The sequence below is a fragment of the Pan troglodytes genome, chromosome 20 (assembly GCF_028858775.2).
Source record: "Pan troglodytes isolate AG18354 chromosome 20, NHGRI_mPanTro3-v2.0_pri, whole genome shotgun sequence".
In the NCBI taxonomy this organism is placed as follows: domain Eukaryota; kingdom Metazoa; phylum Chordata; class Mammalia; order Primates; family Hominidae; genus Pan; species Pan troglodytes.
The window spans coordinates 6,868,196-6,891,631 of NC_072418.2; the positions used below are offsets into that span (position 1 = coordinate 6,868,196).

The 23,436-nt window shown below is 56.0% G+C and overlaps 3 protein-coding genes across 6 annotated transcripts in view; all 3 read right to left on the bottom strand.

Moving 5' to 3' along the window:
• Positions 1–46: 46 nt before the first annotated feature.
• PLIN5 (perilipin 5) lies at positions 47–14,685 on the bottom strand. Of its 3 annotated transcripts, none has more exons than XM_024351203.2 (8): positions 12,981–14,685; positions 11,821–11,901; positions 9,446–9,641; positions 7,617–7,699; positions 6,945–7,125; positions 3,145–3,344; positions 2,490–2,603; positions 47–1,612 (listed from the first exon to the last, which is right to left on the bottom strand). In XM_024351203.2, the coding sequence occupies exons 2-8, from the start codon at positions 11,878–11,880 to the stop codon at positions 1,061–1,063; spliced, it is 1,386 nt and encodes a 461-aa protein (XP_024206971.1). In that variant the 5' UTR covers positions 11,881–11,901; positions 12,981–14,685; the 3' UTR covers positions 47–1,060. The 3 variants fall into 3 exon arrangements, with proteins under 3 accessions (XP_024206971.1, XP_016790223.2, XP_054529980.1); XM_016934734.3 differs by having other exon boundaries at positions 11,785–11,901; XM_054674005.1 differs by lacking the exons at positions 9,446–9,641; positions 12,981–14,685 and having other exon boundaries at positions 11,821–11,904.
• Positions 14,686–14,816: 131 nt separating this feature from the next.
• LRG1 (leucine rich alpha-2-glycoprotein 1) lies at positions 14,817–18,988 on the bottom strand. The gene is made up of 2 exons (XM_001139381.8): positions 17,793–18,988; positions 14,817–16,764 (listed from the first exon to the last, which is right to left on the bottom strand). Exons 1-2 carry the CDS (start codon positions 17,822–17,824, stop codon positions 15,753–15,755), a joined length of 1,044 nt encoding a protein of 347 aa, XP_001139381.3. The 5' UTR covers positions 17,825–18,988; the 3' UTR covers positions 14,817–15,752.
• Positions 18,989–20,401: 1,413 nt separating this feature from the next.
• Positions 20,402–23,436, bottom strand: part of SEMA6B (semaphorin 6B) — a 38,541-nt gene continuing 35,506 nt past the window's right edge. Inside the window, exon 17 of one of the 2 annotated variants that reach the window (XM_016934727.4) lies at positions 20,402–22,346. In XM_016934727.4, coding sequence (XP_016790216.2) covers positions 21,418–22,346 — 929 coding nt within the window. In that variant the 3' untranslated portion in view covers positions 20,402–21,417. The remainder of the gene's footprint in view (positions 22,347–23,436) is intronic. The other variant, XM_016934726.3, reaches the window with a different exon arrangement.

A 23,436-nucleotide genomic window follows, 5' to 3' on the forward strand; every position in this document is an offset into this window, starting at 1 on the left:
CCCCCTGGGACTGAGACCCACCCTGGCTGGAACACACACGTGGGCCTTTCAACAACAAAAAGGACCTTTATTCTGGAGGCAAATCCCAAACAGCAAAGCAAGCGAGTATGGCAGGCTGAGCAGCACGGCCCATGGGCAGAGGAGGGCTCACTTTTCAAAGTTCCAAATAGGGCAAAATGTGTGTTTCCCTAGAAAGTATTTTTTAAAAACATTTTTGAGATAGAGTCTTGCTCTGTCACCCAGGCGAGAGTGCAGGGGCAAGATCATGGCTCACTGCAGCCTCCAACTCCTGGGCTCAAGCAGTCCTCCCACCTTGGCCCCCCAAAGTGCTGTGATTACAGGTGTCGGCCACCACACCCAGTCAGGGCTCACTTTTCAAAGCCCCAAACAGAAGGCATTGGGCAAAATGTGTATTTCTTGGGGAGGCTGTTATTATTATTTTTTGTTAGATGGAGTCTCGCTCTGTCACCCAGGCTGGTGTGCAGTGGCGCGATCTCTGCTCACTGCAACCTCCGCGCCTCTCAGGTTTAAGCAATTCTTCTGCGTCAGCCTCACAACTAGCTGGGACTACAGGTGCACACCACCACACCTGGCTTTTTTTTTTTTTTTCTAAGTAGAGACAGAGTTTCATCATGTTGGCCAGGATGATCCCGAACTCCTGACTTCAGATGATCCACCTGCCTCAGACTCCCAAAGTGCTGGGATTACAGGCGTGAGCCACTGTGTCCAGCCTCTTGGAAAGATTTGGATTCGCTTCATGGAGCCAGGGAGCAGGACATAGGTGAAGAACCCAGCTTGTGGCTCAAGTTGGCCTGAATTGGGTTCGAGGCCCTGCTCCCCCGGGCCTCTTTGTCCATGTGTTCAAGGAAAAAATGGGAGAGTTCAATACCAAAAAGGTGGTCAGGGATCCAGAGTCGGGCCTGAGTCCAAAGAAGGGTCAAGGCCAAGGATCAAGGCCAAGGGTCAAGGCCAAGGCCTCGTGCTTACGTGTGGCCACCAGGGGGCAGCAGGGATCGGGGTGTGCAGTGGCCTTTCCTCCCTGCCTCCACTGGCCCATGGGTCAGAAGTCCAGCTCGGGCATCAGGGTGTGCTTGACCGGGCAGCTGGGGGTCTCGGGTTCCTGCTCACAGATGTCCCCGGCAACACCCATCCCGTCCCCGTCCCCATTCCCGTCCCTGTGCTGTGCCTCCCAGGCTCTCTGCTGGGCTGGCCAGTCCAGGTGCGCCCAGCGGGGGTCAGGGCCCCCGATGACCTCATCCACCAGGTCTGCCAGGTCGGGCAGGGGCTCGGCTCGCTCCACAAGGATGGGCGCGAAGGGTCCCACCAGCCAGGGCAGCGGCACGGCCTGCACCACCAGCTCCAGCAGCTCGTCCACGCAGGCGTGCGCGCGGGCCACGCGACCCCGGCCCTCGGCCAGCGCGGCCGCTGGCACGTCCCTGAAGCAGCGGGCATCAGCGAAGGCGGTCTGCAGGGCGTCCACACTGCGCCGCACCTCAGCCACCTTCTCCTGGGCGCCGGGGGGCAGACCCCGCACGCTGGACTCCAGCGCCTCTACCGTGCCCTGCAGCTCCTGGGTCAGGCTGCGGGACAGCACCAGCGTCTCCAGCTCTGCCTGCAGGGGGCGGGGACCTCAGTTTCCCCTATGGACGCCCAGGAGGACTGCTGTCCTGCCTCGGTTTCTCTGATGGACCCACAGTGGAGCTGTCAACCTGTCTGATAGACCTCATAGTCCTGTCCCCTGTAGACACAGAACGTGACCCAGCCCTGACTCAGTCTCCTTCATAAACACACAATGGGGCCGGTCGCGGTGGCTCACGCCTGTAATCCCAGCACTTTGGGAGGCCGAGTCGGGCGGATCACCTGAGGTGCGGAGTTCAAGACTAGCCTGGCCAACATGGCGAAACCCCGTATCTACCAAAAATACAAAAATTAGCCGGGCGTGGTGGTGGACACCTGTAGTCCCAGCTACTTAGGAGGCTGAGACAGGAGAATCGCTTGAACCCGGGAGGCGGAGGTTGCAGTGAGCTGAGATCGCGCCACTGCACTCCAGCCTGGGCGACAGAGTGAGACTCCTTCTCAAATAAATAAATATAAATAAAGTGGAAAGTGGAGAGATGGTTTCTAGGCTATAGGTTCAGGGAGAGAATGTGGAGGGAGGGAAAGTGAGAAGGGGCGGGAAGCCAGGGACTACTGCTTGCTTGGGCCAACACCCCCCTTTCCCCCCACCTCCCTCCATCTCAAAAATAAATAAATAATAAAATAATAAAACTCCATCTCAAAATAAATACATAAGTAAAACACACAATGGGACTTAAACCTGCCTCAGTTTCCCCCCACAGACACCTCAACTAGCTGAGCTCAGCACTTGGTTTGAGATAGCTTGAGTTGGGTCCCCGGCAGTACTGGGCTGACCCACAGTCCGTCGCTCCCCCTATTCTTCCGCAGCCTGGTGGCAGACACCACCTCACCTGGCACTCCTGCGGTCTCACCTGGCTCCGGCGGCGGCTCTCCAGAGGGCGCTGGCCCCATTCCCCCCACAGCTCGTGCACCTTCCCAGGGCGGGCCGGGGCGGTGGGGGTCACCCCACACTGCATGTGGTCTATCTGCAAGGACAGAAACGGTGGTCTTCAGAGCTGGGGGAGCTGGGGGTGGGGTCCAGGACCACTGATCTGGCCTCAGTAAGCATTTAGGAGACCGAGGCAGGTTGTGCAGGGCTGTGGGGAAGACTTGGGCTTGGACCCCAAGGGAGGTGGGAGCCATAGAGGGCTGTGGGTAAAGAAGGGACGGACCTGACTGAGGGGCTCACAGGTGCCCTCTGGTGGCTGCTGCGGGGAGGGAAGAGCTGACGATGGGAGGATTCTGATCAGGAGGAAGGCTCTCTTCTGACCTACCCTAACTTGCTATAAATTCCAGCTTCTCCTTCCCCTCTTCCACAAAACCCCTCCCTGACTCTCCAGGCAGAGCCATGACATCCCTGGGCTCCTCCAGGCCCGGGTCCCCCAGCCCTGAACACATGCAGCTGGAGACAGCTGCACCCAGCTCCGCCTCCTGCTTTAGGCTAGCACGGGATCTGGTATTCAGCTGGCGCTCAATCCATACTGATTGGCCTGCATCCCGGAGCAGGGGCGGGCAGCGGGCTCTCACCAGCTCCAGCGTCTCCTGCAGCTGGGCCAGGGTGTCCTGGGCACGGTGTTTGCTCTGCCTCAGTTTCCCCAGAGAGTGCTCGTAGGCCAGGTGGCGGATCCGTGCTGACAGGGAGCCGAGGCGCACAAAGTAGCCCTGCTGTCTCCTCTGATCCTCCACCGAACCCACTTCAGGGCCTTCAGCCTCAGCCGCCAGTGCCGCTGGAGGACAGGATTCGGGGACAGCACGGGGACAGGATACGGGGACAGGATACGGGGACAGGATACGGGGACAGGATACGGGGACAGGATTCGGGGACAGCACGGGGACAGGATTCGGGGACAGGATTCGGGGACAGGATTCGGGGACAGGATTCGGGGACAGCACGGGGACAGGATTCGGGGACAGCACGGGGACAGGATTCGGGGACAGGATTCGGGGACAGGATTCGGGGACAGCACGGGGACAGGATTCGGGGACAGGATTCGGGGACAGGATTCGGGGACAGCACGGGGACAGGATTCGGGGACAGGATTCGGGGACAGCACGGGGACAGGATTCGGGGACAGCACGGGGACAGGATTCGGGGACAGCACGGGGACAGGATTCGGGGACAGGATTCGGGGACAGCACGGGGACAGGATTCGGGGACAGCACGGGGACAGGATTCGGGGACAGGATTCGGGGACAGGATTTGGGGACAGCACGGGGACAGCACGGGGACAGCACAGCCACCCCCTCCACATCTGCTCACCCACCTCTGGGTACAGAAGCCACAGGTTCCCACATTCACAGTTCCCCTTGACTGACATCAACCCATTTGGTCTTCCCCAAACCCTAAGATGTAGGCACTATGGTGGGCCCTGTTTTACACAGGAGGAAAACTGAGGCAAAGGAGAGGTGAGATCCTGCAGGATGCAAGAAGCAGACCCAGATTGGAACCCAGGCACGTTGGTCCCAAACTGCTTAACCATTTTTTTTTTTTCTTTGAGATGGAGTCTCGCTCTGTCCCCTAGGCTGGAGTGCAGTGGCACTATCCCAGCTCACTGCAACCTCTGCCTCCCAGGATCAAGCGATTCTCCTGCCTCAGCCTCTTGAGTAGCTGGGACCACAGGCGTGCACCACCACACCCGATTAAGTTTTGTATTTTTAGTAGAGATGGGGTTTCACCAGGTTGGCCAGGCTGGTCTAGAACTCCTGAGCTCAATTGATCCGCCTGCCTCGGCCTCCTAACGTGCTGTGTTTACAGGTGTGAGCCATCATGCCTGGCCTGCTTAACCATTCTTTTAAGCAGCCTTTTAAAAATATAGGTTGGGTGCAGCAGCATGCACCTGTAATCCCAGCACTTTGGGAGGCCGAGATGGGAGGATTGCTTGAGCCCAGGGAGGATTACTTTGAGACTAGCTTAGGCAATACAGCAAAACCCTGTCTCTAAAAATGAAATACGGAAATTAGCCAGGGCTGGGCACAGTGGCGTGTGCCTATAGTCCCAGCTGCTTGAGAAGCTGAGGCAGGAGGATCAATTGAGCTCAGGAATTGAAGGCTATGGTTAGCTACGATCACGCCACTGCCCTCTAGCCTGGGCAACAGAGCAAGACTCCATCTCAAAAAAAAATTAAAATTAAAAAAATGAATGAAAAATAATAAAAAAAAGAGAAAATCCACACAAGATATGGTGGAAAAAAATAAAAAGAATATATCATAGTCCAGGCACAGCGGCTCACGCCTGTAATCCCAGCACTTTGGGAGGCCAAGGCAGGGGGATCACTTGAGCCCAGGAGTTGGAGACCAGCCTGGGTGACAGAACAAGACCCCATCTCTAAGAAAAAAAAATTTTTTTTTTGAGACGGAGTCTCGCTCTGTCGCCCAGGCTGGAGTGCAGTGGCGCAATCTCGGCTCACTGCAAGCTCCACCTCCCAGGTTCACGCCATTCTCCCACCTCAGCCTCCTGAGTAGCTGGGACTACAGGCACCCGCCACCACGCCCGGCCAATTTTTTGTATTTTTAGTAGAGATGGGGTTTCACCATTCACAGGATGGTCTCGATCTCCTGACCTTGTGATCTGCCCTCCTCGGCCTCCCAAAGTGCTGGGATTACAGGCGTAAGCCACTGCGCCCGGCCTAAAAAAAAATTTTTAAATCAGCCAGATGTGGTGGTGTGCACCTCTAGTTCCATTTGTCTAGGAGGATGAGGCAGGAGAATCACTTGAACCCAGGAGGCGGAGGCTGCAGTGAGCCAAGATCATATCACTGCACTCTAGCCTGGGCGACAGAGTGAGACTCCATTTCAAAAAAAACAAAAAAAACAAAAAAAAACAGTGGTTGGGCGTGGTGGACTCACGCTTGTAATCCCAGCACTTTGGGAGGTCAAGGCAGGCGGCTCACCTGAGGTCAGGAGTTTGGCCAACATGCAAAACCCCATCTCTACTAAATACACAAAAATTAGCCGGGTGTAGTGTTGGGTGCCTGTAATCCCAGCTACTTGGGAGGCTGAGGCCGGAGAATCGCTTGAACCCGGGAGGCAGAGGCTGTAGTGAGCTGAGATCGCAACACTGCACTCCAGCCTGGGCAACAAAGTGAGATTCTGTCTCAAAAAAAAAGAAAAAAAATTTCAGGAGTGCCTGGCACACAAGAAGTGCCTGATCAATGCCTCACTGCCTTTTTTTTTGAGATAGAGTATCGCTCTGTCACCCAGGCTCGAGTGCAGTGGTGCGATCTCTGCTCACTGCAAGCTCCACCTCCCGGGTTCATGCCATTCTCCTGCCTCAGCCTCCCGAGTAGCTGGGACTACAGGCGCCCGCCACCACGCCCGGCTAATTTTTTGTATTTTTAGTAGAGACGGGGTTTCACCGTGTGAGCCAGGATGGTCTGGATCTCCTGACCTCGTGATCGGCCCGCCTCGGCCCCCCAAAGTGCTAGGATTACAGGCCTGAGCCACCGTGCCCGGCCGCCTCCCTGCTTTTCTGCTGAGGTGGGGGTAAGCCCATACATTCTTCCAGTGCTGTAACGCCAGAGTTGGACATTCACATGGTCTCCAGGGCCAGGCAGGTACCAAAAACCATCAAAGTAGATATGACATAAACCACTGGGGACTAGTGGAGCTGAGCAAACCATCTGAAGGGGCAGACAATATTCTGGCTGTGTCTAGTTTTTCTTTTTCTTTTTTTTTTTTTTTTGAGACGGAGTCTCGCACTGTGGCCTGGGCTGGAGTGCAGTGGCGCGATCTCAGCTCATTGCAACCTCCACCTCCCAGGTTCAAGTGATTCTCCTGCCTCAGCCTCCCGAGTATCTGGGAATACAGGCACACGCCACCACGCCTGGCTAATTTTTTGTATTTTTAGTAGAGACGGGATTTCACTATGTTGGCCAGGCTGGGCTCGAACTCCTGACCTCATGATCTGCCCACCTTGGCCTCCCAAAGTGCTGAGATTACAGGCGTGAGCCACTGTGCCTGGCAGTGTGTCTAGTTTTTCAAAACAAGCCAAGAATCGGGACATGTAATGCAAAATCTGGTTGTTAAATGCATGCAAAGAATGAAAATATTTAAAACACGCTGCACAGGCATTTGGGGGCCACCAGTTTGGGACCTCAAGTCTAAAAGCCCTATATGCCCTTAGGGTCTGGGTGTTCTGACTCCTGGCGGGATGCAGGTTGAGGGGCCGTGGAAGTGACCGGGAGGGAGGACAGGCCTGGTTTTGAGTTGTATGTTTCCTACTGATCTGCTGTGTGACCTTGGGTGAGTCTCAGACCTCTCTGATCTGTACCACGGGGGATGGGGACGGGGCAGGACTCAGGGGTTAGGGTTGAGGGTGTCGTCCTCACCGAGCTCGTCCTCCGTCATGGGCAGGAAGTGATCCACCAGCTCCTCTGATTTTTCCAGTACAACATCCACGGCATGGCTCACGGAGCGCTTCAGCTCCACGCTCCAGCGCCGGCCCCTCCGGGCCAGGTCCACCACACCCGTGACACTGCTGGCCACCGCGTCCTTGGCTGAGGTCACCACCTGGAAGGAAGGGCCCCCCCACTCCAGGCACCGTGGGACTCCAGCTCCATTTCTGCCACCCTAGTTCCCTGGGGCTGGGACTCAAAGATCCCTGGACTTCTTCCTGGCTCCGTGCCTCAGTTTCCCCTATAAAATGGGTGATAAAACCCTTCCCTCACAGAGGGTGTTGAGGGAGTTACCCGCCCTTACTAGCAATACATATACACACATACATATACATATATACACACATATACGTATATACATGTATATATACACATATACGTATATATACATATATACACTTATACATATATATACATATATGTATACATACATACACACACACACACACATACACACACACATATATATGTTGCAGTTATTTTAACCTGGCTGTTTTTTCTTGAGTTAACTAAAAGCCTGGTTGGCACCATCCCTCCCTCCCTCCCTCCCGCCTCTAGTCTGGCCTGCCCCCACTGAAGGTCCCCATGTCTAGTCGTCCGGGGTACCGTCTCCGAAGGTTGCTGGAGAAAGGGAAGCTTCTCCTCCAGCTTGTCCAGGCCCCTGCAGGCGAGGCTGTTCATGGTGGCCACTGAAGGGAGAGAGGCGGGGAGTGAGACTCGGGGAGACGCAGAGGGAGATAGGGACGCAGTGAGAATTGTAGAAGGAGGGAATGCTAGAGAGAGAAGCAGAGACAGAGAAGGAAGGAGACCAGGATAAGACAGGGAGAAACAAAACAGAATGATGGAGACGAGACCCACACCAGGAGATGGACAGGCTTCCTGAAGCCGCTTACACCAAAGACGCTGGGGCAGACACCTGTGGCGCCTGGAGAGAGAGTCTACGAGGGAGATGGGGAGAAGGCCTAGACCACAGGGGGACCTGGCTGCCTCCCTAGGTGAGACTGGGGGCCCTGAGGGTGTGGGTAGGCCGCTGGGTTGGGCACTGCCTCCTCTGCCCTCCTGCCTGGGCCCTGCCACCCACCTTGTTCTCCCAGCACCAAGGTGACTTTTCAGCCGTGCCCAGCTCAGATGGCCCAGCGGACAGACTCAAGGTCACAGAAGCTGGCTGACAGGGAGGTGAGGAGGTGCTGGGCTAGGACCCTCAGGTGACCCTCTTCCTGGGTCAGACTAGAGGCCAAGGATCCTGTAGTCCCCCGCCTGTCATCGGCTCAGGGGTCCACAGAGATGTGAGAACTACAGAGCGGAAGCTGCGGGGCTTAGGACAGGCAGAGGCAGGTGCAGAGGGGAGGGGGCCTAGAGAGACAAACGGACCCAAGGCACATCAGGCCAACAAAGGAGGGGACACAGGGAGACAGATGGAATAGGGACAGAGAGGAGGGGCCCCACCAGTAAACAGGTAAGGGCAGAGGGCCAGGGGATCAGATTTATTTATTTATTTTGAGACAGAGTCTAGCTCTGTCACCCAGGCTGGAGTGCAGTGGTACGATCTCGGCTTGCTGCAACCCCTGCCTCCCAGGTTCAAGCGATTCTCCTGCCTCAGCCTCCCATGCAGCTGGGATTACAGGCGCCCACCACCACGCCTGGCTAATTTTTTGTATTTTTAGTAGAGATGGGGTTTCACCATGTTGGCCAGGCTGGTCTCGAACTCCTGACCTCAAGTGATCCGCCTGCCTCGGACTCCTAAAATGCTGGGATTACAGGCATGAGCCACCACACCTGTCAGGGGATCAGTTTTTTTGTTTGTTTTTGCTTTTTTTTTTTTTTTTGAAATGGAGTCTCACTCTGTTGCCCAGGCTGGAGCGCAATGGTGCGGTCTTGGCTCACTGCAACTTCCGCCTCCCAGGTTCAAGCAATTCTCCTGCCTCAGCCTCCTGAGTAGCTAGGATTACAGGTGTGTGCCACCACATGCTGCCAAGTTTTGTATTTTTAGTAGAGACAGGGTTTCACTATGTTGTCCAGGCTGGTCTTAAACTTCTGACCTTGTGATCCAACCGCCTCGGCCTCACAAAGTGCTGGGATTACAGGCATGAGCCACCACACCCAGCCAGATTAAAAAAAAATTTTGTTTTTTTTGAGATACAGGGTCTCGCTATGTTGCTCCGGCTGGTCTTGAACTCCTGGCCTCAAGTGATCCTCCTCCCTCGGCCTCCCAAAGTGCTGGGATCATAGGCATGAGCCACCATGCCTGGCTGGTGATCAGATTAAAGAAGGACTTAAGTGAAGAGATTGAGGACAGGTGGCATGGCAGTGGGACAGGTGGCTAGGCTGAAGATGACCTCCAGGAGTGTCATGCAGATAGACCAAGGAGGATGGGACAGGGGGCAGTGGGGGGGTGGCAAGCCACAGCTCTCAGGGACACGGGCCGGGGCACTCACGCTGGGGCTGCAGGTGCTCGAGCAGCGGCTGGGCGTGGTCCAGGGCACGGGTGGTCAGGCCGCACACGCAGTTCTCAGCCAGGCGGCAGGCGGAGCCCAGCAGCGGGTGCCTGTCCTTGGCTGCACTGTAAGCGTCGCAGACCGCGGTGCACGTGGCCCTGACCAGGGGCAGAGCCACCACGCGCTGCACCACATTCTGCGGGAAGGGTCGGCATCAGGGGGACCCTGGGGGAAGTGGGGCCCCAGGCACACCTCAACCTACTTCCCCTCTCTGGGCCAGGACGAGGGATGGGAGAGTGGAAGGATGGAGTACTGAGCACCCCGCCACGTAGAGGCAGTGAAGATAAACGTGGATGTGAGAATGTCATGGTTCCTGCACTCACAGGCTCCTCTTCCCATGGCGTACACAGAGCATTACAATTTTGTTTGTAATGGGGTTTCACTCTTATCACTCAGGCTGGAGTGCAGTGGCACCATCTCGGCTCACGGCAATCTCCTCCTCCTGGGTTCAAACGATTCTCCTGCCTCAGCCTCCCAAGTAGCTGGGATTACAGGCGCCCGCCACCACACCTGGCAATTATTATTAATATAAGACGGAGTTTCGCTCTATCGCCCAGGCTGGAGTGCAGTGGCGCGATCTCGGCTCAGCGCAACCTCCGCCTCCCCGGTTCAAGTGATTCTCCTGCCTCAGCCTCCCGAGGAGCTGGAATTACAGGGATGCGCCACCATACCCGTTTTTTTTGTTTTGTTTTTGTATTTTTAGTAGAGATGGGGTTTCTCCACATTGGTCAGGCTGGTCTCAAACTACCAACCTCAGGTGATCCACCTGCCTTGGCCTCCCAAAGTGCAGGGATTACAGGCGTGAGCCACCGCGCCCAGCCAATTTTGTTTTTATTTTTATTTTTAGTAGAAACAGGGTTTCACTATGTTGACCAGGCTGCTGTCGAACTCCCGACCTCAGGTGATCCACCCACCTCAGCCTCCCAAAGTGCTGGGATTACAGGCCTGAGCCATTGCACCTGGTCACAATGTTTTTGTTTTCAATAGAGACAAGGTCTTGCTCTGTTGGCCAGGCTAGAGGGCAGTGATTCAAGCACGGCTCATTGCAGCCTAAGCCTCCTAGCCTCAAGCAATCCTCCCACCTTAGTCTCCAAGTACCTGGGATTACAGGTGCACACCACTGTGCCCAGCTAATTTTATTTTATTTTATAGCGATTGGGTCTTGCTGTGTTGCCCATGCTGGTCTTGAATTTCTGGCTCAAGCGATCCTCCCGCTTCAGTCTCCTAATATGCTGGGATTATAGGCATGAGCCACTGCACCTGGCCAAATACTATATATTTTTTATCTGCATTTGGTTGAAAAAGGTCTGCATACTTCTGTCTCCTGGGTTCAAGAGATTCTCCTGCCTCAGCCTCCCAATTAGCTGGGATTCCAGGCAGCCACCACCCCACCTGGCTTTTTTTTTTTTTTTTTTGAGATGGAGTCTCGTTCTTGTTACCTAGGCTGGAGTGCAGTGGCGTGGTCTCGGCTCACTGCAACCCCCGCCTTCAGGGTTCAAGCGGTTCTCCTGCCTCAGGCTTCCGAGTAGCTGGGAATACAGGCACCCGCCACCATACCCGGCTAATTCTTGTATTTTTAGTAGAGACAGGGTTTCACCAAGTTAGCCAGGCTGGTCTCGAACTCCTGACCTCAGTTGATCAGCCCGCTTGGCCTCCCAAAGTGCTGGGATTACAGGCATGAGCCACCGCACCCAGCCTGACCTGTGCAGTTCAAACCCATGTTGTTAAAGGGCCCACTGCGATCTGTCTGCTCGAGGGAGGAGATGTTAGAGTCTGGGGGTTCAGAGCACTGCCCCTGGAGCACAGTGGCCTCTGTTCACTTCTGGTTCAGCTGCCTGCAAGTTGTGTGAACTTGGGCAAGCCACTGAACTGTTCGGTGCCTTTGTTTCCCCATCTATGAAATGGGTTACTAGGGTTGTGATGCGTGTTCAAGGAGCCAATATACATGAAACGGTTGGAACTGTGACCGATACAGTGATTGCTGCTCTTACTATTGTTGTTACTGAGGGCGCCATGATGGTGGACGTGGAGACAGAAGGACACAGGTGGAGACCCAGGGATCAAAGGAGAGGGAAAGGGTTGGGCAGGGGCCACAGAAGCCAGCTGGGTGTCTTTGAGAGACACTCCCCTCCCAGGGCCTCATTAAGCCCCCACTAGGAAATAGACCATCCCCTCCATGGACCAAAATATTTTATGACTCAGCTTTTCCCAGCAAGGAGAGGAGTGGGGCGGGATACCTGGCCTGAAACGCTCCTAGAAGGGACTGTCCCACACAATACCTTGTGTCCCTGCTCCATGGGAGGGGCAGCCCTCACCTGCTGGTCCTGCTCCCACACACTGGATCTGGGGATCTGAGCCGCCTCGTCTTCAGACATCGTGCTGCAAACAGGGTCACCCTGCGGGGCAGGATTGAGTAAGGGGAGCACCTGCCCAGGCATCAGATCCTGTCAAATTGGGCTCTGTGACTTGAGCAACTCTCAAAACTCTTGGGGCCTCAGTTTCTTCATCTGCATAATGGGGCATTCTGTGGGGCTCAGACAATGCATGTCCAGAGCTCTGTACACAGAAGGTGTCCAATAATGAGCCTCTGGCAAGGTAGGGTTGCCGGAGTGACTCGAAGCATGGTCTCTGAGGTGAGAAAGACCTGGGTTCAAATGCTACCATTAATTGCGGTGTTATTTTTATTATTTTTTTAAAGACAGAATCTCTCTCGCCCAGGCTGGAGAGCAGTGGCGCCATCTCAGCTCACTGCAATTTCCGCCTCCCAGGTTCAAGTGATTCTCCTGCTTCAGCCTCCCAGTTAGCTGGGATTACCCACGTGCCACCATGCTCGGCTAATTTTTGTATTTTTAGTAGAAACGGGGTTTCGCCATGTCGCCCAGGCTGGTCTCAAACTCCTGGGCTCAAGTGATCTGCCCGCCTCGGCCTCCCAAAGTGCTGGGATTACAGGCATGAGACACTGCACCTGGCCAGCTGTGTGATTTTTGGCAAGCACCTTCACCTCTCTGGGCTGCTTCCTGTTTTGTAAGATGGGGGAGGTCCCTGCTACCCCTGCGGCCCCTGCCTGGGCCCAGAACTGCCCAAGCACCCCAGACGGCTGGAGGTGGTAGCTGCTGGGTCCCAGTCCACTCACAGCTCATTTGACAGACAGGGCAACTGAGGCACGCAGCAGGTCCATGCTGGTCCCAAGGTCACGCAGCCAGCTAGAGTTACAGGGGGGAGCTCGACCTCGGGCCTCAGACCTGCCGCCTGCGATCCCTCCGGTTGCCACCCCGCGTCCTCTGAGGCCTGGTCCTCGCCCAACTGGGTCCTGAGCTGGGGCCAACTGGGCCAAGGGTCCCAGCCACCTGCTCTGGCCGGTCATACCCGTCCCACGCCGCCGGACCTTCGCCCAACCACCCTATCTGGAGCTCCTCTCCTAAGCCCGGGTGGGGGGGGGAGGGGGGGTCCCGGACGCCACCCTCAGGGCACTCACCTGGGTGCGAGCGGCTTCAGACCCCAGCTGTCTCCGCTGACCCCAGGCTCAAGTCTCCACACCCGCGCTGGTCCCGCCCGCCCATCTTATAGCTGCTCGCGGAGTGGGGGCCTCCGGAACTGACCAATGGGGAGAGGCCGTGCGGGGGCGTGCCCAGGGGGCGTGGCTCCAGGCTTCCCTCGCCCTCTCTTTGAGCTGGCCCAGTGCCCTACGGTTGCCAAAGTAATTCGGGAGCGCTAGATTCAAAAGATTGAGCTATTATACGTTCCCGGACCAAGTCTGGCCACCTGTCACCCTCACTGCTGTTGCCATAGAGACAGTCCATGCGATCACAGCCCCCATAGCCCTGCTGAGTGACCTTGGCCAACTCGCTGATGACTTCTTATTAATTATTATTATTTATCGATTTTTGAGACTGGGTCTTGCTCGGTTGCCCAGGGCTAGAGTGCAGTGGTGTGATCATAGCTCACTGCAGCCTTGCCCTCCCAGGCTGAGGTGATCCTCCCGCCTCAGTCTCCTAAGTAGCTGGGACCACAGGCACACACCACCACACCCAGCTAACTTTTTAAACTTTTTGTAGAGACGAGGTGTCCCTGTGTTGACCAGGCTTGTCTTCAACCCCTGAGCCCCAAGTGATCCTTCCACCTCAGCCTTCCAAATTGCTGGGATTACAGGTGTGAGCCATTGCACCCAGCCTCTTTTTATTTCTTAATCTGCCCCTTAACTAAGCCAGAAGCCAGGCCTTCCCTTTCCCTAGGATCCCCATTTCACAGATGAGCAAGCTGAGGCTCAGAGATCATAAATCACTTGCCCCGCATACCACAGCAAGTGAGGGATCCTATTCCTTTGTTTTTCTTTTTTTTTTTTTTTTTGAGACAGAGTCTGACTCTGTTGCCCAGGCTGGAGTGCAGTGGCGCGATCTTGACACACTGCAACCTCCGCCCCCGGGTTCAAGTGATTCTCCTGCCTCAGCCTCCCGAGTAGCTGGGATTACAGGCGCCTGCCACCACACCTAGCTAATTTTTGTATTTTTAGTAGAGGTGGGGTTTCACCATATTCGTCAGGCTGGTCTTGAACTCCTGACCTCGTGATTTGCCTGCCTTGGCCTCCCAAAGTACTAGGATTACAGGCATGAGCCACCGTGCCCGGCCAGGGATCCTATTCAAACCCAGCCCTGCTGGACCTCAGAACCCTGCCTTTTCATTGCCTTGCCTGGAATGACCACAGATGTAGGCATGGTCTTTTTATTTTTATTTTTGAGACACAGTTTCACTCTGTCGCCCAGCCTGGAGTGCAGTGGCGCGATCTTGGCTCACTGCAACCTCCGCCTCCCAGGTTCGAGTGATTCTCCTGCCTGACCCTCCCAAGTAGCTGGTATTATAGGCACGTGCCACTATGCCTGGCTAATTTTTGTATTTTTAGTAGAGACAGGGTTTTGCCATGTTGGCCAGTCTGGTCTCGAACTCCTGACCTCCGGTGATCTGCCTGCCTCAGCCTCCCAAAGTGTTTGGATTACAGGCGTGAGCCACGGCGCCAGGCTGCATGGTCATTTTTTAGGGAACTGGGAAAACTGGACATGCCCCCAAGCCCCAGGGTCTTCCAAATCCGATTGCAGCCCCCACATGGCCAATGCTGTATCAGCAGGTGGGCCCGGGACCCTGCTCATCCCTTCAGCCCCATCCTGCCCCTGCAACCTTGCCCGGGGCAGGTGCCCCCTTCGATGATCTCAGGTCAGCATGACAAATCGTTTGGAGGCCTGGGCAATCTGGTTTAACTTAAACCTTCTCCTAGGACACAAGCCCTGGCAGAAATCCACTGGTAAAATGACACCCGGGCAACAGTCAAGGTTTTATTTCCAGTTAGATCCCAGGATGGGGGAAGGGAGAGGAGAAGTCACAGGCCATTGATCCCAACTGTCATCCCCTAGGGAGACCATATCCCACACCCCAGGGCCTGGGCCATGCCTCTTTTCCTCCTTCACCCTGGAGTCCTAGGAAGTTTATTTGAGAAGATGCTAGGAACACAATGAAAGCCAATTCATCCGATCCAGTTTTCAAGGGTTATCTATTAAACCCCTTGGTTCTGACCCCAAGCTAAGTGGGACTCAGCATCAGACCCTGCACTCAGAGAGCCCCCTGACTTGGGGAAGACAGAGTCAGAGAAAGGCAGCCCCAGTGTGGCCAGGGCTCAGCTGGAAGGAAGGACAAGGGGCTGGGAGAACCCAGAGTTCAAGAGATCTGGGAAACAGGGAACAGCATTCCAGACGGAGGGCACACCTTGGGCATGGGTAAGGAAAGCCCATCGTGTGTTCTAGGAAGCATGGGTGGATGAAACGGGGTCCCAGCCGCTATGGACAGCCCCGAGTTTCACCTGTAAAAGGCAGGATTATTTGTTTTTAATTTTAATTTTTATTTTTTTGAGACAGAGTCTTGCTCTGTCGCCCAGGCTAGAGTGCAGTGGCACGATCTTGGCTCACCGCAAGCTCCGCCTCCCGAGTTCACGCCATTCTCCTGCCTCAGCCTCCCGAGTTGCTGGGACTACAGGTGCCCACCACCACGCCTGGCTAATTTTTTATATTTTTAGTAGAGACAGGGTTTCACCATGTTAGCCAGGATGGTCTCGATCTCCTGACCTCGTGATCCGCCCACCTGGGCCTCCCAAAGTGCTGGGATTACAGGCGTGAGCCCCCGCACCCGGCCAAAGGCAGGATTATTTGTTAAGTGGGTTGCAGTGTTCTACCAGACCCCCCACCCTCAACCCAAGCCCCTGGTCTCACTGGGACTTGGCCACTGCCAGGAGCGTCTGGCCCTTCACGGCTTCAGGCCCAGCACAGCGCGTGTCATTCTGGGAAAACATCTTGTCTTTTTGGGCCTGAAGCCAACGATAGAGGTCACTCAGGTTCTGGTCACAGATCCAGGGGTTGCCGGAGATGTCGAAGCCATCCCGCATGTCCCAGTTTGGCTGCCCTAGGGATGCCCAGAGCCCCTCGGGCACGCTGGCCAGCGAGTTATTGGAGAGGTCCAGCATGTCCAGCTGCCACAGGCCCTGGAAGGCACCGGCTGCCACCCTGGCCAGCTTGTTGCCGTTCAGGAAAAGGTAGCGCAGGTCCGGCTGCGGCAAGAGGAGATCTTTTCCCAGTACTTGCAATTTGTTGCCTTCTAGATGTAGCCGTTCTAATTGCAGCGGACCCCTCAGGAGGTCAGGTGGCAAGGTCTCCAACTGGTTCTCCCCAAGGTCAAGGGTGCGCAGGAGGGTGAAGTTGGCCAGCAGCCCGGGGGGCAGTTTCCGGAGGCGGTTCCCAGACAGGTCCAGATGCCCCAGAGCTTTCAGGCCGTGTAGCCACGAGACCTCCAGGACCTCCAGCTGGTTTTCTTTCAACACCAGGGTGTCCAGGGCGGCTGAGGCCTGGAAGAGGCCCGGGGGCAGCCCGGTCAGGGCGTTTCGGGTTAGATCCAGCACCCTCAGCTGCGGCACTGGCTGCAGGAATTCGGGCGAGAGGCTTTCCAGCCCATTGCTGGAGAGGTGCAATTCTTGGAGCTTAGAGGCACCCTGGAGGAGGTTGGCTGGCAGGTGGGTCAGGTTGAAGAATTCCACGGCCAGGTGCACGGTGTCGGCTGGCAGGTAGCTGGGGATTTCGGCAGGTGGTTGACAGGAGATGGAGCTGCCATGGTCTGAGCGGAACACCTGGCAGTCTTTGGGGCTCAGGGTGACCCCCCAGGCTGAGGCTGCCAACAGCAGCAGCAGGAACAGAGTTCTAGAAACATGGGGTTGAATGCCCCCTGGGCTGCAGGCAGTAACAGAAGATGCTTACTAAACCACAGTGAAAATACACTCAGCTAGGTGAAAATACAGCAGCAAATCTGCCCACTTCTTCCCATCTCTGCGGCTACCAGCCTGGACTATGCTGCCTCATCTCTTACCTGTACTAGGGCAGTTGCTTCCTCCTCCTCTTCCAGCTTCTACCCTCACCCCCCACAGCTGCCAGAAGTGGCCCCTGTTCCAGGGAGAATTATAATTCTAGGAAAGTTGAGTTTCTGAGTGTAACTCCCGCATAATATGAATACACTTCCCCATCACCAGCCTAGCCCCCATGAGCTGTTAATTATTCACAGTCCAACTTGCTAGTTTCTTCTGATCTGGCTTATTTTCTGGGTCAGTCGTTGTCTCCCTGGCTCTGTGTTTTGATGTGAACTCCTATTCATCCTTCAAAGCCCCAGCTCCAATGCCCTCTTTTCCATGAAGACTTCTCTGCTCTGGGATCCTGGTCTTTTTGTCCACCCTTGACCAATTGGGTGCTTGGAGGAAGACAGATGTTCAGGTTCATGTTTTTGAGACAGAGTCTTGCTCAGTTGCCCAGGCAGGAGGGAATTGGCATGATCACAGCTCACTGCAGCCTCTGAACATGAAAAGTGTGTCCTGCTTTGGCCAGGTCTGAGGGTGGGCATTTGGCCTTGGGAAGCAGTGGTTTACACTTAGCACCATAACCCTTGGAAGCCTGGGGCTTCCCCTCCTCCTCCAGGGCTTCCCTGGCCCGGCAGCCATCAGACATGATCTGGGCAGCCTTGGTCACTGTGGCCCCAGGCCTCTAACAAGAAGCCTCCCCCGGCTCCCTGCTGCCCATGCCCACCTGGGCTTCTGCAGGGGTGTGTGTGTGTGCGCGCGCCAGTCTTTCTGTCACAGTTAAGGTTGATCTGTGCCAGCCACCAGGCCTGTATCTGCTCCCTGTGACTTCTATGGGTTAGCTGGAATGTCCTGTATCTCCGCATGGTCTGGCGTTCAAACCTGCCTAGGACAGGTAGTGTGGGGACCTACCTTTTTGGTCGCTGTCTGCTCCAAGAGGACATGGTAGCTCTTCTCTTTTGCTTCTGGGTTGTCCTGGCCTGCGGAGGTGGCCTTATACCTGCCTGGACTGGGGGCAGGGGAACCAACCCTGGGGAAGTCCCCACCCCCGTCCAGTTCCTGATAGGGGCTGAGCCTAAGCCAGGCAGGGGAAGGGGAGGGGTCAGGATTACAAAATTGCTTCCTGGAAATTGTTTCCTGTTCAACCCCTTTTTGACCCTGCTTCTAGAACACAGGTTTTTATTTCCTTGCTTCCTGATTTTTGGGGGGCATCCAAGAGTCTCTCTAGTTGCATCCTCACTTCCCCCAACCCGGAGTTCAAGGCTCAAGGTTTGCAAGGCACTATTCCTGGAGACAGGGACAGCTCTCTGAGCAAGAGGAGGGATTTACCATAAACTTGAGCAACCCGGAAGCTCACTGAAAAGAACAAAAAAACTCGTCTTGATTTCATGGTATGTTGATATTGCTTTTTTTAAAAGAAGTCATTTTAAAAATACAGTCCAATAGTGAGTAATCCCAAACATCTCTACGGTCCTTAGACAGTGGCTTGGGAGGAACCAAACCTGGTTCTGAATTCCAGCTCTGTCATGAACACCTTTGCTTTGTGACCTTTGGCAAGTGACTTAACTTTTGGCCTCAGTTTCCCCATCTATGAAGCTTAACTCAAATCTCCAAGGGCTCCTTCTGCCCTTTTTTCTCTTCATCTGAATCTGACATCCATGCTATTGTTTCCATTCTTCCTCATTTCCTATTAAATGCGTTTGGAGGCTACAAATTTCCCTTTGAGAACAGCTTTGGCTGCATCTCATGGACTTGGCTGCAGAGTGCTTGCATTCTTGTTGAGTTCTAAATATTTAGGTATGATGGTGTCACCTTTATCTGCAGCTATGACTATTTTTTTTTTCTTTTTTTTTTGAGACAGAGTCTCGCACTGTTGCCTAGGCTGGAGTGCAGTGGCATGATCTCCACTCACTGCAAGCTCCGCCTCCCGGGTTCACTCCATTCTCCTGCCTCAGCCTCCCGAGTAGCTGGGACTACAGGCATGCACCACCGTGCCTGGCTAATTTTTATATTTTTAATAGAGACAGGATTTTGCCATGTGGCCCAGGCTGGTCTTGAACTCCTGAGCTCATGTGATCCACTGGCCTCGGCCTCCTAAAATGCTAAAATTACAGGCATGAGCCACCATGCCCTGTCATTTTTTTTTTTTTTTTTTTGAGACAGCATTTTGCTCTGTTACCCAGCTTGGAGCAGTGTGGTGCAATCATAGCTAACTGTAGCTTTGACCATGGGTTCAGGGCCTCCCAAGTAGCTGGGACTACGGGCACGTGCCACCATGCCTGGCTAATTTTTTTTGAGATGGAGTCTCCCTCTGCCACCCACGCTAGAGTGCAGTGATGCAATTTCGGCTCACTGCAAGCTCCACCTCCTGGGTTCAAACGATTCTCCTGCCTCAGCCTCCCGAGTAGCTGGGAATACAGGCACATGCTACCATGCCTGGCTAATTTAAAAAATTCTTTTGTATGTTACCTAGGCTGGGCTCAAACTCCTGGGCTCAAGGAATCTTCTCAGTCTCTCAAAGTGCTGGGGTTATAGACGTGAGCCACTGCACTCCGTCTGTCTTGTGCCCTGCCCAGTCTCCAGAGCCCAGCCATTAGTTGGTCTTAATCAACATGGACTGAGAGGAAGGAAGGCTTGTGAAATGTAGTGACACAGTAACAAAACGATCCATTAAAATGAAATCAGATCACATCCCTGCTTAAAACTCTCTGATGGCTTCTTGTCCCACTTAAAACAAAATTCATAAGGCTGGCCAGGCGCAGTGGCTCACGCCTGTAATCCCAGCATTTTGGGAGGCCGAGGCAAGCGGATCACCTGAGTTCAGGAGTTCGAGACCAGCCTGACCAATATGATGAAACCCCGTCTGTACTAAAAATACAAAAATTAGCGGGGCGTGGTGGCGGGTGCCTGTAGTCCCAGCTACTCGAGAGGCTGAGACACGAGAAATGCTTGCACCCAGGAGGCATAGGTTGCAGTGAGCTGAGATCGCGCCACTGTACTCCAGCCTGGGTGACAAAGTGAGACTCTGTCTCAAAAAAAAAGAAAAAGAAAAAGAAAAAGAAACTGGCTCCTATGCAGATGAAGATGGGGACCCCGAAGTCTCCATGTTTCCACACTCAGCTCCCCAGATTTGTTTTGACCCAGCCTTTTTTTTTTTTTTTTTTTTTGAGACAGCGTCTCGCTCTGTCACCCAGGCTGTAGTGCAGTGGTGTGATCTCAGCTCACTGCAACCTCTGACTCTCAGATTCAAGCTATTCTTCTGCCTCAGTCGGCCGAGTAGCTGGAATTACAGGAACCCGCCACCAAGCCTGGCTGATTTTTTGTATTTTTAGTAGACATGGGGTTTTGCCATGTTGGCCAGGCTGGTCTCGAACTCTTGACCTCAAGTGATCTGCGCACCTCGGCCTCCCAAAGTGCCGGGATTACAGGCGTGAGCCACCGCGCCCGGCCTGGCCTTGACTTTTGAGGGTGCCCCCACCCGTGCCACCCCCAGGAGGCAGAGCAGAGCCAGAGTCATGGGGGCCGGTGGTTGTAAACAGAGTTTTATTGATGGGGAGGGGGCTGGGGGAGGCAAACTCCAGAGAGGGCAGAGGACCCAGCCAGCCACGTGGCATGCATGGTCAGCTGGAGGTCAGAGGGGGGAGGTCACAAGGGGACGGGTGGCATGGGACTCTCTCACCACCCTGGGGCCGTATTTACAGAGGGGCCCCACCCACCTTCACCGCCCCCCAGGCCCCCAAGCCCTTTAGACAGCTGCTGCCGATGTGACTTCTGGGCAGGCCCTCCCCGTGTCTCCTGCCTGAAACCCCAGCATTGTCCCCGCTTCCCTCTGCAGAGTGGGGGGGGGGGGTTCAAACTCCTAACCGGCACCTCGGAGGCCCCCGGCCTTCTGGAAGCCCCAGCGTCGGCTCAGCCAACGCCCAGGCCGCTGGGGCCACCATGATCGTCGCTCGTGGACACACACCCTGCACGCGTGGCCCACTTGACACACACGCCCACAGCAGCCTTCGCTGGCACGCACACACACGCCCACCTCCCCGGCCCCTTGCACACGAACACGGCACGCACACGCACGCACACCCACACACGCCAGGGGCCTGGGTTGGGGAGGGACCTTTCCAGGGGTGGGGGAGGGCTTGGGTCTGCAGCTGTGGCCCCCCATTCCCCACCGGCGTCCAAGCCTCCCCTGCCTGCCGCCACCCCGAGAACGGAGTTGTGCAATTGGTTAGAAAACCGCAAAAGAAACCAAAACTGCAAAAAAACCCAAAACCTACGCGCATAAGGTCAACCTCAAATCCATAGCAAAGTCCTCCCGCCCACCCACCCCCAAACCGTCTCAGCGTCCTGCGGCCCCGGGTAGGGGGAGGGCGAGCTGGTTGTGCTTCCTTGTGGCGGAGGGGGCCCCCCACTCCGCGGGTGGGTCGCGGGGGCGGCTTGAGCACCCACTCGGAGTTGCCCCGGGCCCCGGCGTTCTGGCACCGTCTCTCGCTCCTGGTTCCCGTGGCTGGCACTGCCAAGGCATCGGGGGGCCCCCGGCCTAGGGCACGGGGGGCGCAGTCCTGTCCGCCCCCCCATAGGGGAGGAGGTGGGCCAAGTCTGTGCCCGGCCGGGCGTGGCAGCCGCGGTGGCGGTCCCCAGGCCGGGCCTCGCCGCTGTTGAACGTGTGGGTGCGGCGCAGGGTGGCGGCCGGAGGGGCGTGGGGGCCCGGTGGCCTCCTCAGGCTGCCCGTCGGGGGCGGGCTCCAGGGCCGCGGGAGGCCATCGGCGGCTGAGGCTGGGTCCAAGGGGCCCGTGGGCGCCGACACCACCCGCCGGCGGTCCGGGCTGGCGTGGGGGGTGAGCGGGAAGTCGCCGTGGGAGGCGCGGCCGGGCCGGGCAGCATAGAGGCGGCCGTCGGGGGTCGGCTCCCCAGGCGCGGGGGGCTGCTCGGGGGCCCGGGCGGGCGCCAGCAGCAGGAGGGAGGATGAAGCGGAGGCCGGGAGCAGGGGGTGGCCGTGGTCCCAGGCGCGGGGGCCCAGGGCGTGGGGGTGCGGGTGCGGAGTGGGCAGGCGCTTCTGCGGCAGCGGCGTCTGCTCGGGCGTGGGCAGCAGCCCCGAGTCCAGGTCGTGGGGCCCGCCCTGCAGCAGCGTGGCCTTGGCCCAGCCGTTCTGCATCAGGGGCGCCAGCAGGGCCTCGGGGGGAACCCCGGCGCCACCGCCACCGCCTCCGCCCCGGCCCCCGGGACCCTGCGCCCTGCGCTCGCCCAGGCGGCTGACGCTCAGCACCGCCTCGCCCGCCCCGTGCGCCAGGATGGCCTCCTTGTCCTTGCGCCGGGCCAGCTCCCGCCGCTCACGGAGGCCCACGAACCAGCCCACGCTGAAGCCGGACACCACGGCTCCCACCACGAAGGCCGCCACCGACGACGTTACCAGCAGGTTCACCGACACCAGCCCCGCGCGGTCCTCGGAGAGGCTGGCCCGCAGGAGTCCTGGCCGGGGAGCACAGAGGGGTTAGTGGGGCCGGCGGGGTGGCCCTGGGCATCCCTCCTACCTCCTCGGGCCCTCTGTCCTCTTTTTTATTATTTTTATTTATATTTATTTATTTATTTTTTGAGAAGGAGTCTTCCTTTGTGTGCCAGGCTGGAGTGCAGTGGGGTGATCTCGATTCACTGCAACCTCCGCCTCCCATGTTCAAGTGATTCTCCTGCCTCAGCCTCCCGAGTAGCTGGGACCACAGGTGCCCACCACCACGCCCGGCTAATTTTTGTATTTTTAGTAGGATGGGGTTTCACCACGTTGGCCAGGCTGGTCTCGAACTCCTGACCTTGTGATCCGCCCACCTCTGCCTCCCAAAGTGCTGGGATTACAGGCATGAGCCACCACGACTGGCCTTATTTTTATTATTTTTTAATTTTTTTGGTTTGTTTTGAGACAGTCCCCCAGGCTAGAGTGCAGTGGTAAAGCTCACTGCAACCCTGCCTCCAGCTACCTGTTTGTTTTATTAAAGACAGGATCTGGGCCAGGCATGATGGCTCACACCCATAATCCTAGCATTTTGTGAGGCTGAGGCAGGAGATCACCTGAGGTCAGAAGTTTGAGACCAGCCTGGCCAACAAGTGAAACCCATCTCTGCTAAAAATACAAATTTTAGCCGGACATGGTGGTGTGCGCCTGTAATCTCAGCTACTTGGGAGGCTGAGGCAGGAGAATCAATTGAACCCGGAAGGTGGAGGTTGCAGTGAGCTGAGATCACACTACTGCACTCCAGCCTGGGTGACAGAGCAAGACTCTGTCTCAAGAAAAAAAAAAAAAAAAAAAAAGACATGTTCTCACTCTGTTGCCCAAGCTGGAGTACAGTGGCCTGATAACAGCTCATTGCAGCCTCCACCTCCCTGGGCTCAAGCGATCCTCCCGCCTCAGCCTCCCAAGTAGCTGGAACTACAGGCATGCACTGCCACGTCTGGATTATTTTTGGGTTTTTGTTTTAGAGACAGGGTTTCACTATATTCCCCAGGCTGGTCTCAAACTCCTGACCTCAAGTGATTGTCCTGTCTTGGCCTCTCAAAATGCTGGGATTAT